At 39.6% G+C, this 14161-nt stretch overlaps 1 protein-coding gene across 6 annotated transcripts in view; it reads right to left on the bottom strand.

Annotated features, from left to right (window-relative positions):
* Positions 1-14161, bottom strand: part of PDE8A (phosphodiesterase 8A) — a 172617-nt gene that overhangs the window by 4161 nt on the left and 154295 nt on the right. For all 6 annotated transcript variants that reach the window (XM_035554820.2, XM_050713071.1, XM_050713070.1 and 3 more), the window contains 5 exons: positions 11714-11762; positions 11327-11462; positions 9015-9213; positions 5981-6198; positions 4994-5126 (listed from right to left, as the gene is read on the bottom strand). In XM_035554820.2, the coding sequence (XP_035410713.1) occupies positions 4994-5126; positions 5981-6198; positions 9015-9213; positions 11327-11462; positions 11714-11762 (735 nt within the window). The remainder of the gene's footprint in view (positions 1-4993; positions 5127-5980; positions 6199-9014; positions 9214-11326; positions 11463-11713; positions 11763-14161) is intronic.

Genomic DNA, 14161 nt, shown 5'->3' with positions numbered 1-14161 from the left:
GAACAGCCTCATCTTTCCTCTGCAAGTCTAGGAAAGGTTTCAGCCCACACACGGCTTATATTTGGTTCCCAGGCTGCACATACAAGCACGTCAACAGTACTCTATATTTGGAGCCAGCATACAGCTAATATGAGTAAAGGTTTCAAGGATCCAGATTGGAAGCTATTTTCTGTGGAGCTCTGATGAAGTGAGTTTCTAAAGAACAGACATTCAGGATTAAAATATCTTAAAAAATCACATCTAAGAACCTTATTATTACCTGACTCTTTCAGGATGAGTAGGTACAGAAATTTATAAAGTCTCATCTTCTACTCGGAAAAAAAAAAAGTGAAGCAAGGAATATACTAGACTTCTCTAGCACCCAACAAGGTTTTGGTCTATAGTCAATGCAGTGAAGGAGTCACAGGAATAATAGCAAGAACAATAAGCCACCAGTTTCTGCAGCACTTTGCACAAAGAGGGAGATACTAGCCAGCTTCTACAAAGCAGCAGAAACATTCTGATCTTTTATTAGGACATATTTTTCAGAAGAAAGTTCTTCTGAGGAATAAAGTTCTTTCTGAAGGAAGAAAATAATAATTATTAGATTATTAATTGTCATTTGGTAGGCTACTGGTTCAGAAACATCAGCTCCACAATTCCTGCTGAAATGGGACTCTCAAACCAATTCTTTTCCCTCATTTTTAGGTATGCAGAAGGGAAAGTACAGGGGAAACAAAGTGAGTTGCATACATCTCCAAATGCATAGGAACATGAGGCAAGAGAAAGTCAACATAAAATAACAGAGGCTCCAGAAACAAAAGCAATGTGTAAAAACTAAGCACTGAAAATGAGTAGAGATCATTCAGCTAAGGGTAGTAGAGAATATCCTCCTAGGTAAACCACCAGGAATCAAGAAAGGATGTTTGCTTCCGTGATCCGTTCAAACCAAGGGCACAGCTCTACTTGCTGGATGCGGATGTCTTGGGAATAAAATGTGCTAACTGTGCTTAGTCCCAGCATCCTGCTCAGAGTGCAGAGGTGTCTCTGCATGTCAGATGTTGGCTTCCTGTCATAGGCTTAGGTGACATCATGAAGGGAAATGGGAGGATAAAGGATGCTGGAGCTGGAAAGGATTTTTTTCAGTTTATGAAACAAAAGAAGAAAGGAAACAAACAGAGCAGCTTCTCAGCATGGCTCGTTGAACAAATATGTACAAAAATAATAAATAAATAAAAAAAAGTGGAACTGTCCCATTTGGAACACACGGTTGGCAGCTCAGCCTGCAAACATTACACTGAGTCACAGCCATGACTGGAAATGGGGCCAGGAAACACTCGCTGCCGCTGCAACCAGATATACGACCAGACTTGAAAGGGGATCTGTCAGTGTTGTTCTGCTAGTAACAAGCACAGCAAATGATTGGTTTCACCCACTCACACATTACAGGCCTTTTAATAGGAACCTGCTGAACTGAGAAACTCCCAGCTAAAAGAAGGAAAACATTTTGCTTCTTGATTTCAATAAAAATTATATAGCCTTTGTCTTTATACCCAATTTTGGGCAGAATTTGCTGTGAATCACAAATGCTTTGTGGGGCAGATTATTTCTCTGCAGCCCCTGGCCCTCAAGGGCAGAATCAAACTTAGTTTGATTCCTGTATGTCACTGTCCTTACTTTTACTGCCTGACTGTACAGGCCCAGGTAGCAGCAGCCATCCAGCTCTCCGCAACAGGCAGGGAGAAGAGTGTGGCTCTTTGGACAGACACTGCTGCTCAGAAAGTTGCTGCACCCCATGACTTGAGGCTGCGAGGGGGCTCAGCGCACTGGGTCAGGCCAGGCCACAGCCCTCCAGCAGGACGGAGCACCCCAGAGCTGCACACCCAGAGTGGCGTGCTGCACCCAGCAGCAGCAGCCCCCTGGTTCTCCTCCGTGTCTCTTCCTCTCTCTGGGAACAGGCCCCCAGAGAGGCTGTGCCTTCTGCATCCCTGACAGCTATAAACACGAGCCTCTTCTAGGCAGTTCTGTAGGTAAAATTACTCCTGCCTTCGTGGATGGGCTAGATAATCTCTTTGCCCCTTCTACATTGCCTTCTACGTTGCATCCCCTACTTCACAGGTTTCTGCAACTCCTTTTAGTCCTCCTTCCTCATTACAACAGCCATTATTTCCTCCTTGCTTCTGTCAGATATAACCATTACTCATCCTCCTTTCTTCCCCCATCTACTCCCTTTTTACTCCTTTTCTTTCTGACTGGAGAATAGCTCCTCAGTGTGCCTACATGCCAGGCTAAACTGGGGGCCGAGCAGGGCTGCAGTATGGTAGCACTGGGATGAATAAAGGAGCTGCCAAACAGCTCCTTCATCTGCAGACTTGTGTGCAGAGAGAGAAGTGCCCTAGCTTTTCCTGGCTAGCTCACTTACTTGTAATCTACAAAGAATTACTCCCCCTTCTTTTTCTCTTGTTTTTCACAATCAAGGAACCGAGCAGCGAAACATTTACCCTTACAATCTTCCATCCATTTTGCTGGCTTTATGTTTCCATTAAACAATCCTGAAACAAAAAATGTTTATCCAGCATCCAAATATATGTATTAGCATGCTATTTCTTACAATCGTTCAATAACAACAACAAAAAATCTACATCTACAGCTATGGTTGTAGGCTAGCCTGCAGACTGATACTCCACATCAAAAGATTTTGTTTAATACTGTCCATAATTGCCAACTGAAATTGTTTGGTTGAAGCTTCCCCACCAGGTGTCTACCTCACGCAGATTTTTTTTTCTTGAAAATTGCAGTTAAAAATGATTTGGTGGCTTCTAAATATGAGATTGGGGAAATAAAGTCTTCATGCTGATGTTAAAAATTACTGCTGTTTCTCACATCTTCATGAATGAGGACCTGGAATTCAGTTAGAGGAATGGTTTTGGGTTAAGCCAGTCACCATCTCTGAAAAGCTGCTGGACATGTTACACACTTTGGAAAAAAAAAAAAAGTGGTTTGTGTATATTCAATAGGGACTGCTGGAGCCTGGGTCTGAACAAGACTCTTGCTGCAACTGTAGTTCTTGGCTGTGCCGGAGCAGACACTGTCCAAATCCAGGTTTTATAACTAAGAACAGGGAGCCTCTCTCTCCCTTATTTGCAGTAAACAAAACCTGCAGAAAAACAGCAGCAGGGCAGAGGAGGTTGTTGCCTGCTTTGAATGCAAAAATGGAGAAGGGAACAAGTAGAATGGCATAAAAATCCTGGGAGCTGCGAAGGAGAGAGTAGACTAGCAAGCCAATACCGTTGGAAGAAGGGAGGAAGGCTGAAACAGGACAGATTTCGTGAGTGCGAGAACTAGTGCAGGGAAAAGGAGGAAGACGAGAGGCAGAGCTAGTGAGAAGCCAAGGAGCAAAATGGTGGGTGAGAACTGAAAATGGCATGACAAGACAGTGGGCAGTGAAGAGACTCAAAGAAGTCAAAGAGTCAGTGAAAACAGAATCTGAAGATAGAATTAAGGCCTGAATGCATTGTAATGGACATACAAATGGAGCCGCTACATTGAAGAGATGGCAGTCCTTCCATTTGGTAACCTCTAACAACTTTACAATTTAAGCATGTTTTTTCACTATCCTTCCTTTATTTGTAAAAGGTAGGAGACCAACTGCGATAACAAAGGCTTAGCTATTAAATGATGAATCTAAGGACAAACATGCACAAACTAGTTCTGATCTTCTCTAGGTGCTGGTAGCAGTGAGCAGGCACTTAAAGTGTAGGCATGTCCTAGGTGGTGAACAACTACACAAGGTCCAACCCAGCACCCACAGAAGTCAACAATATTTGTCCGTGACTTTAAAACCTTCTGCAACGTGGAGCTGTCTGGGAAAAATACTTCACAGCCACAGAATTAACAGCCTTTCTCCTAGTTTAGTCAGTAAAACCAGTATCCTACTGGGACTTTGGCTCCACATTCATGTAGTTCTCATTAGCATCTCTGGGTGCCAAGAATAAAGCTAATTCTAGCATATACTCTTGTGGACAAAGGTACTTTCCTCCAATTAAGCTCCAGTCTGCTTCTGATGGGTAAGGAACAAGATCTGTCTCTCTCCCACCTTCTGATAATAAAAAGACTGCCCACCCCCACTGCACACAACAGTCATAAATGTGGCTTTCTAAAAAAACATCATAAGAAAACACAGAAAACCATTACAGCTCCTGCAGGACATTGCCACTGTTGCAAACTTTATTATAACCATTTCTGAAAATCTTCTCTTTGCAAAAACCATTCCAACAAAATTATACGCTGCTCTTACTGGCAAAAAAATCTGCTGGTTGAAGCTGTTATTGAAACTGGTGTGGTTTTTTTAGAATGAGTTCCTAACAGGCAATTTCATTGTGTCCATGGGGTTCCAGATGGTTATTGATTATGTCTATATGATACATAATGCCACCATGATCTATTTTAAAGATTAAAAAAGAAAGTAGGCAGAAAACCCATGAATGCTGCGAGGCAGCACTGAAAGCTGAGGGCCCTCATTTCCACAGACTGTGCCATATGGCAGTCAGTATACCTGCCCTTATGCTACACCACCAGTGGTTCCCGTTGTGAGTGAGGGAGTAATTCAGCTTCTGTTCTGAGACAAATCTTAGCCCCTTTGCAGAAATGGCCAAAAAGAATGCAAGGTCTTGCTGCTAGCACTCTCTCCATGGAAGTGACTGGGTTCATCAAAATGACATTTTTAACAGGAACATATACAGGCTTCCGGTCCCCAGTACATGGCTGGTTCTCATAAAACATCATAGTGCTGCAATATTTATAGGAAGCGAGTGAGTCCCACTCATCCTCAAAATGGGCGATGATGACATTAAGTAGATAGGCATTGAAACCCAGAGGTGAAAGACACATTTCTAACCTCTCTTTCTCCATGTTTCTCATGAACTTTCTCAGAATACCACATGGAGATTTCCTACTGCCAAGGGTTCCCAGTCCCTGCTTATTCATTTTAAGGAAGATTTGCAGTGTTACTTACCCCATTTTCTTCTAGCGCTGCCAAGGGTTTATTAATGCTGTTGACAAACTTGTTGACATGCTCAAAGTGCTTTGTCATTTCTGTTGCTAAGACCATGTCAATAATGGCTTGGCGAAGGGTTCGATACTCATTCCTGTTTAAAGAAGGAAACGATTAAGAATGTTGGCTGGTTCACAAAGGGCTGCTTGCTAAAACAAGTCTAACAAAAATGCTAAAGGCCATTTGTGCTGCTGAGAGGTGTGAGGGGAAGAAAGAATAGTAAGAAAGGCTTGGGTAGCTGCATCTATGCTGGATGAAGTACCCTTTGGTGTGCAGAGACATATACGCTAGAGGCATGACTGGATCTCTGGGAGAAACAGTGTAGGAGCTGTGCAGAAGCAGAGGCACCAGCTACTCAGGAGGGCTGCCAGGACACATCACACCGGTGCGTTCCCAAGGCTTTTAGCACAGACACTCAACCACAGCTCAAGCTCCCGCCAAGTTTTCAGCAATACTTTTCAGCTGTATCTTGAATCAGCCAAGGCAGTGGTCATCCTCACCCTAAATGTCTTTCCTGTTCTGTGCTGGAAGGAGAAGCAGGTCCTTCACTATCCTTCCCATTGCAACAAGACATTTAATGTTTTAGTGATTCTTCCTGACTCTTTCCATCTTTGTTCTACCCAGCAAACATACATCCACTCAGCCATAGTTTATCTTCAGTGTCCAAGAATACAAAAGGGGACTTTGCTAACATCAGGATTTACACTGTAAGCTCCTTAGACAAGGTCTGCCTTTTTATTCACAGGAGGAACTGAAACCATGGAATGACTCCTAAGCCTGTGCAGGACAGGCAGAAGTACTGTTTTAGAAGCAAACTTTCACAAAGGCTACATACAGTTATTCACAAGGCATGCTCTCCTCTAGGATGCTTGTTTGCATTATCTTGTACTACACAGAAGAAACCGTGAGATGTTAGAGGGCAGACAAGGACCCTGTGTTTAAGCTTACCTCTCCATGTTTTTAAATATATTGCATTTGTCATCCCGGGTGGTGAGCTGGAAAGCCAGGGCAGCATGATGGCTCTCCAGCACTGCGGTGTCATTGTAGAGAATTGCTAGCTCACTGCCAGCATTGCACAGGAAAGAATTTGTTCTTCCTGGGTGATCCACGTCATGGACTGTGGCAGCAATAAGTGCGGCAACCTCATCAATCGGATCCAAGGTTTGCTGAAAATAGAAAGATGCTTAGTTTTCCTGGCAGACTCATTAGAAACCCTACTCTGTCCATAAAGGTTAAGCCAAGTTGCTAAGGGAGAAAAGCCAGAACTCTGCAGATCAGTAAGGGTCAGATGTTCTAGACAGAGCAATGGAAAATTCATTATAAGCTTCATTGAACACTGCTTGACTTTTTAAGTCATTTTGTTCCTCTTAAATTTTGCCTTAGCCACACCTTTCACAAAGCACATCAAATTAAATAAATGCAAAGTAATAAATTAGTTTGTGTTTTCTAACAACACATAAACCACCTGCACTCAAGTTAGGGAAATACCCTTGGAAAAAAACCTAACACTGCTAAAAATAATTCTATTTCCACCAGACTCCTTCATTTCTTTTGGAAACTGAATGTGTCCTAATCATATTCCACGTATGTGTTGGCTAGGTTTGTGATTTGTAAAGAATATTTCACATACATCCAGTTCTATAATAGTGTCCTGAGGCTACAGCTAATATGAGTTCTGTGAAGAATTCTTGATGGTTTATATCTGTGGAAAAATTACGTGACACTGTTCTATGCTCGCTGTATCAGATTCAGATTCTTTTACCATGCTGCACTCCATGTTTTCTGTCTACTTACACTGGTTATTGCTTTATGTCTAGTTACAATTACCCTGTCAGAAAACACAAAACTATTTGATTTTTAAGGTTTTATACTGTAAGTTTTAATACCGAACTAACAGCATAGAGGAGAAAAAGCACCAAGGATCTCAGAAAACTTTATTGTATGCTTTTTGAAACTAGCCTTTATGCTGTGTTTATGCTGCACTTTTTGTGAAGGACCATAAATACAAAACACTTATGTTAAAAAAACTCAATAAAACGAAAGAGACATGAGCAGAATTGTTCCCAGCTGACTCTAGATGCAGGACAGATAATTTCCAGTCCAATTAGCTTGAGTAAAGGTCCCAATTTTTTACTGACTTTGATTGTACCATTCACAACGGTCAGACTTTTCACTCATACTTTTTCACTCAGTAGAAAAGACTGTGCATACCTTATTTCACTGTGTGAAATTAATGCAGTGACTTTGATGGAGCAAGGATATTATTCATTGAGGACTGCAAAAAGGTTCTTGTGGAGAAAAAGAAAAGGCAAAGAAGTATTTCTACCCTAGGTTCATAGTTACCATTGTCTGAAATACTATCTCCTGTGTGTTAGGTTCTTCCTTCTTTCTTTCAGCAGCTGCTCATGGGATTCTAATTTTGAGGTATAAAGTTAGGGAAGAGGGATTTTAGAACAAGTTCTCCTGGGAAGGCCACACTGATCTCAGTCTGGCTGAGAAAGACTTGTGTAGATGGAAAGTGGCAAGAAACTGGAGAATACTTGACCTGTAGGGCCACAGCAATGTATCTCATACTTATTTCCTGAGTGTGACATAACAAACTTCAAAGGGATTTACAGTACCTTTACCTCTGACTTCAGGTCAAGGATTCTAACTTTGTCATGTTAACTCCTGTGGCACAGAAGTGGAAATGATTCTGAGAATACTGCTTCAATTTGGAAGCCAGAAAGTTTTCCCAGACAAGAACTGAGTTCAATTTACTAAAAAAAAAAAAAAAATCTTTGTGTGATTCTGAGTGGCAGAATCTGGCCTTCTGTATTTAACTTAAGTTGAACTCTGGACAACACAAAAGCAGCTGGGCTGTAAATCTGAGAAGATAAAGAGAGAATCTTGAACTTTGATTCTACTCCTTCTGTTGCAACATTTTTTTTTCTTTTGCTATGCCTACAGAGGAATGGAAATAACATTTTTGAAAAGGAGGAGGCAGTCATGCTTCTGTGGCATTGAAATGATTCCAGATCTCGTCTGTTTTTCATAGATGTTCTTGGGAAGACCAGTTAAACCTCTGGCAAATAAGGGACTGCAAATATCCTGTGAAGTTCTATTCCCACTTGGCATATGGTATCTGTGAGTCAGCCTCTGGAGAGCACGTTAATAAGCTGCAGCTTCAGGTTAAGGGACTTACTACAATTTTAATGAGCTGTCAGAAGCTTGTTTACAATCACAAATGTCTCAGCCGAGTGCCCATCACTAGCACTATCCTTAGGCAGGCCAATTCAGGGTAGGAATTTCTATCTAAAAATGCAACTCAGAAATACGTACTGCCACTCCACTGCGTACACATGCAAGCACTGTTTTAATTCCCCTTCTCACACTCCAGTCTGCCCCTCTGGGTGTGTGAGAACAAAGGCTGCTCTGATTTATTCTGCTTGTCAGAGGATCTAATACACCACTGGGCATTATGGTACAAGGAACTTCAACAAGTAATCTGTTTCAACACTCTTCTCCAATGCAGTCTCTTTAAGCCTCAGGGCATCTCGTCCAGTGGGTAATACAGCTTTGGAAGCACCAAAAATATTTTACGGCCTATATTGTCCTGGGAGTCTTTTGCAAAATGACCATCACAAGGCATACGAAATGATGACTGATTAAATCTGTATGTGTGGAGACCATCACAAAAATAGTGTCATTAGCTCATCTATATGAGAAAATTTAACTATACCAGGAATTTTTGTTTTAAAAGGAGGTTCCCTTATTCTCATCAAGAATAGCTCAATTCCTGTAATACTAGTATCTATTCTTCCACATATACTACACAACAGATCCTAGAACTTGTGTAAAGCAACCCAGTTCTTTGACCTCAGAGCTGCCACATGGGTTGGCGCTAAGTAGACATATGGCTCTTGGCATCTTTTCTGAGAGGTCTTGCTGTAATCCCACCTGTACTTCCCACCTACACTGTTTCTTAGAAATGTGGACTCACCTTTACTCTTTCTTTAGACAAGAAATAAGCAGTGGCATGTAGCACGTCTGCTGAATGAGTAGAATTATGATAGGAGTTGGAGGAATGGTAGTTAGCTTCAATAACTTGTAACCACGACCTCAGAGTTGATTCTGAACAGTTTAGGAATTCACAGATTCCAAAGCGAGCAAATATTTTGAGACCCAGATAAACCAAGGGCCTGTGGAGAAAAACAAATGCAAAGTTTTAAAACAAATGAGGTTGAAAGCACATTACATAGTGTGAATAGTATGAATCTATACATATTTTTTTAACCAATAACATGTCAGGTCAGTATACAGACTTGCTTGTTTCAGAATTGCAACCCAGATCTGTAGAAACCTTCCTATCACATGCTGACTCTCAGAATATGCCAGTTCCTCACACTATCAGGAATATTAAGCAGGCTCTGTATTTATGCTATACTCCGTGTAGCAGCACTTTGGGGCTTGGGGAAACTATGCTGGATAAATGTAGACTGCAGCTAAAATGAGATAAATTAGTATGTACCAAACACAGAACATTAGAGGAGGGAGGTAATCTTACTACTGCCAGTTTCCTAAACTAGCTTGTTTACAGTTAGGTTAAGTATATCTATACTATACATTGCTGCAATCAGTACTCTTTCTGTTCTGCAGAGCTGCTCCATTTCTTTCACACCCTCCACTTGAAGGTTTCCATTGCTCATTGACTTTGTATGCAATAGAGGATGAGATATGGAAGCATTCTGGAAGTAAATGAAAACAGGTGCTGGCTGGGATTTCACTGAAGTGAGATCTCCCTGACTGCTAGATCGTTAATACCACATGTACCACTGCCAAAGATCTCTCCAGGTTTCTCTGTCAGGGAACCGCAATGTCTACTGTAGTAAGCTTAGATTTAATGAATTATCTTGGCTTACTACCATATGTCTGCTTAGGCTTGAAGACAGTACTAATAACATATTCATGGTTGTGATTCATTGAAGATCACCTTAATTCCCTTAATAAATGAATTGCCTTTATTTAATAGCAGCAGGAGGCAATCCTAATTATAATATCTTTAGGCAACAAAACACCTCCTTTGTCCTCCTGTGGCCTCTTCAAACCACTAAGAACAGATAAACCTGTCTGGTCATCTCATACATGTTACCTGGAATATTTAATTCTTTAAGTTACTGCAATGTGCATATTAAAACTTGTAAATTACATTGACTACATTAATTTTATTTTTCAATCACTGTATCCATAATACTTTATCAGAAATAAAAATGTGGAAAAAAGAGAACCTAAAATAATGGTGCAAATTTCTTTACTTACAAAGAAATTTAAAGTTGTATCACTTTAAGGAAGAAAAAAATTCTGAATGTTTTCCATCTTTTTGGCTCAAAAAACATTGCCTAAAACTGAAGTGTGTATGTGTTAATTAAATACCTTCGTATCTTGTTTAGACATTGTTTTTCAAAGCTCTCATGGATCTGGGATTTTGATGGGGGCTTAAGATAGTCAATTCATTGCAGAATCTAGCCTCCAAATTACAATCTCACAGAAGATTTAAGCTAAGACAAACCATGATACATGAAACTAGACCCTGAGGAGAATTTTTGATAGGCATCAGGAAATAAAACCAAGGATTTAAACAAAAAGATTGATTTACAATCATAGTGGGAGCACTTGCTAATGAAGTACAGACTATCAAAACTTTTGGAAATGCCTGTGATGGAAATTGGTATGCTTTACTTTTTATCAGTAAATATTCTTCAGTTAATCTTATACATAAAATGTAGCCTGCTAAGTGTTTAGAATAAAGAAATTCCTTTGATCCCAGAAATGAGAATTCTGCTGAAAAGCTGTATTTGAACTGTCCAGAAACAAAAAAATACCCAATTACATAAAGAGAACATAAATCATGATCAGTAACAACTGATCAAATTAGGACCCGTGTGTTGACTCTGTGTGTAGTTGCACATAAGTTGAATTTGAATCCCCACAAGATAACAATTTGATTGATAGAACTTTTCTATTTTCGAAAACAGAAAAGGAAGGCTTGTAAAATGATGTTGCTTTGTTATTATACCATATCAAAGATACATAATTTTCACTTACATCGACTGGGAATCTACAGGAAAGAACATACGATGAAACAAAAATATTTAATCGGTTCATATACAATGAGAAAATTTCAAACATTTGACTTTGAAAATATAAGTAATTCCATTTGAAAAGCAAAGGTAGAGAAATTGAAGAGCTGATTACAGGATGACATTTAAGCCAATTTTCAGCAACTTGAATTTATGAGCCCTTGAGTCTACTGACCTTTTATGGGTGGCAGCCTCAAGTTCAAAAATATCAAAATCCCAGTGTTCTTCATTTTCCATTGCCTGTGTTATCCGTGGGGGTATGTCATTGAGGGAGATTGGAGAGATCAAACTGCCAGCGACCTGATGAGTTTCTGTTGAAGAATATATTTGCAGATCACTATTAATAACCTCAAGATACACTACTATTCATTGTACATGCTTTCTTTTCTGTACAAATGCCTAGCAGGTCTCATTTCTGTAAAGCTCAGTAATGTGCAGAAAAATGTTTATAAATAAAAATAAAGTAAAAACAATGCTCATAAAAAGAACAACTGATCACTTTGCATATTTCTTATTTTTTTTAATATGCTAACATCTAATTAAGTGTCAAATTAAGACTTACGTTTTGCTGACAGTATGTATTCATTCCCTGATAATCTTCGCAAACCATCCTGTTCAATGAAAGTTGAGAATTAAATGCAGGGTATTTGTAAAAGAGGTATATACGATGATGACAACAAATAGTAGCACAATGACATAAGAGAACCCTGATTACAACATATCATAGTCATCAAAGCTGCCTCTGCTATATCTGTGTGCACTGTTAAGATTTGCCTGTTTTACATACAGCTCATAATGGATGAGAAACTGCAAGAGGCAGGATACAATATGAAATTTGATAGGTGCAAACGAGTATCTCAGGTGCAGACAGAAGTCTGGAATTACAGCTTCACATCCACCCTTGTTTGGACAACACAGACACCAGGTCTGGGTGTATGCCACAAACCAGACACCATATGTCTGTATACTTCCCTTCAACAAGCAAAGGTGGGTGGTGGGAGGGCACAGATGGAGACATGCTTCTGCTCTCCTCCCCCTGGTATTGACAGATCAGGTCACCTCAGCAGCATAAGAATCTTGTGATTTGTTGCTGAGATTACAGAGCAACAAATTACTCTGGGCTTCCCTTCTATCAAAGAACATGTGCTTGTGTATTCTCCAGCTCAGTGCCTCCTAGGTGTAATTCTGGCATGATGCCTAATGTGAAAACTCAGCCAAAGGATTAAAACTAACTGAATGATCCATTTAATATTTACCTTTCTGCTCATAATTCTAAATGCTGTGGCCCAAATTCTGCCTCCTCTTTTGATGTATACTGTTAAGTTACCACACATCAATATTTAGCTCATGATGTAAAAAAAAAAGGTTATAAAAAAAAAAATCAGTCTTTCTGAATGCAACTCCCTGTGCTATGTACCCAAAGCATAGCTGAGGTAAATGTGGATGCTGTATCTGAACATGCAATGCCTGCATGTACAGGAACGGTTATAACTCATTTTTATTTTTCAAATTTGGAAGCAAATTAGTCTGAAGTTCTGCGATATAAAGGAAAGGGAGTACCACCACTCTAATTGGCTCAGCGACTCTTCAATAGCACCACTATGAAACAAGGATTTGGTACACCAGATGCTGTGCATCCTTTAGAATCAAAGATTATTTTTTTAGGAGTTGAAATAGCAGGTGTAATTGTATCTGGAAAATCCATCTTTGAACTCCAAATGCCCTTCCCATCATGAATTCTGTGTAAGAGTTCAAATCCAATAACCTACTGCTTGTTCCCTACGACTCAGATATAGCTTCTGAACATGAAATGGAATAATAAGATTCTGGTTCCCTTTGCTGGAAAAAATATTTCCCCCAGATCATTTTAAAACTCAGCGTACACCCTATACCCTGAAATGGGTTTTCTCTGCTTTTCTATTGCTCCATAAAATATCCTTTGTTTTATATTCAGTAAGGATTTTGTATTTTGTAATTTTGTTACCTGCATGTTCTGGGACCATGGACTGAATTACAAGCAGAATACAAATGTATGTAAAGAACAAACAATCTACAAAAAGGAGTAGCCAGCTAAGTTTATCGACAACATCGTCAACAGGAGAAAAGATTCACTTTGAGACTCTAATGCATTGCCATTCCAACAATATTTTTATGGTTAATGTAACAATATATTTTGTCTCCTGTGCTAGTAAATTCAACCCTGTGTGAACCATTCTGATCTTCTGGAATTCTTGAAGTCTCTCATATGTTTCTCCTGATTAGACATTTGATGTGTTATTGTACAAGGCAAAAATATATTTAAACTCTTTCAAGACTTTAATGGATACTGCAAAGTTGTCTTGAGCATGAAATTGTAATAGCCCAGAGACATCTCTGAAAAGCTCGCATTTTGTGAGCCTTTTGCATCCAACACACTGTCTTCTTTTTTCCTGAGGTAGCCTTTTATATGCAATCTACAGACTAATGGGAACACATATCCTGGAGGCACAGGTAACATTCTGCCAAGTTCATCTAGTTATCAAAAGGAGGGCCACACTCCAGACTCTGAAGGTTTGAGTTCAATTCTTTGCTTTGCTACATGCCCTTTGTTCAATTTTGGGTACAATGCTTCTTTTTCTAATGTCCCTGTTCCTTTTTAGATAACATAATAATATATGCCGCCTTCTTCAGTCCTTTTTTTGCCTTATTTATTTAAATTATGAGTTCTGTGGAGCATGATTTTGTTTTCGTGTGAAAATTCATGTTCTTAGCTCAAAGCACTGATCTTTCTATGAGTCTCTACAAATTCAAATATAATCCAAGAAATAGCAACTCAAAAGCATTTTCCATTCTTCTGAAAACCCATACGTCTTATTTATACACTTTTTATACAGTCCATTCTAATCCTAATTAATAAATATGCATGTCTATCTGTCTTTCTTTCTTCCTCTCCCATCTATACATTTCTAAAATGATACACATTGGAAAAAAAGTGTTTTTACTTCCCACTTCTAGTGAAACTAATGCTTCA

The sequence above is a fragment of the Cygnus atratus genome, chromosome 11, assembly GCF_013377495.2.
Source record: "Cygnus atratus isolate AKBS03 ecotype Queensland, Australia chromosome 11, CAtr_DNAZoo_HiC_assembly, whole genome shotgun sequence".
NCBI lineage: Eukaryota > Metazoa > Chordata > Aves > Anseriformes > Anatidae > Cygnus > Cygnus atratus.
This window is presented reverse-complemented; position numbering and strand designations above follow the sequence as displayed.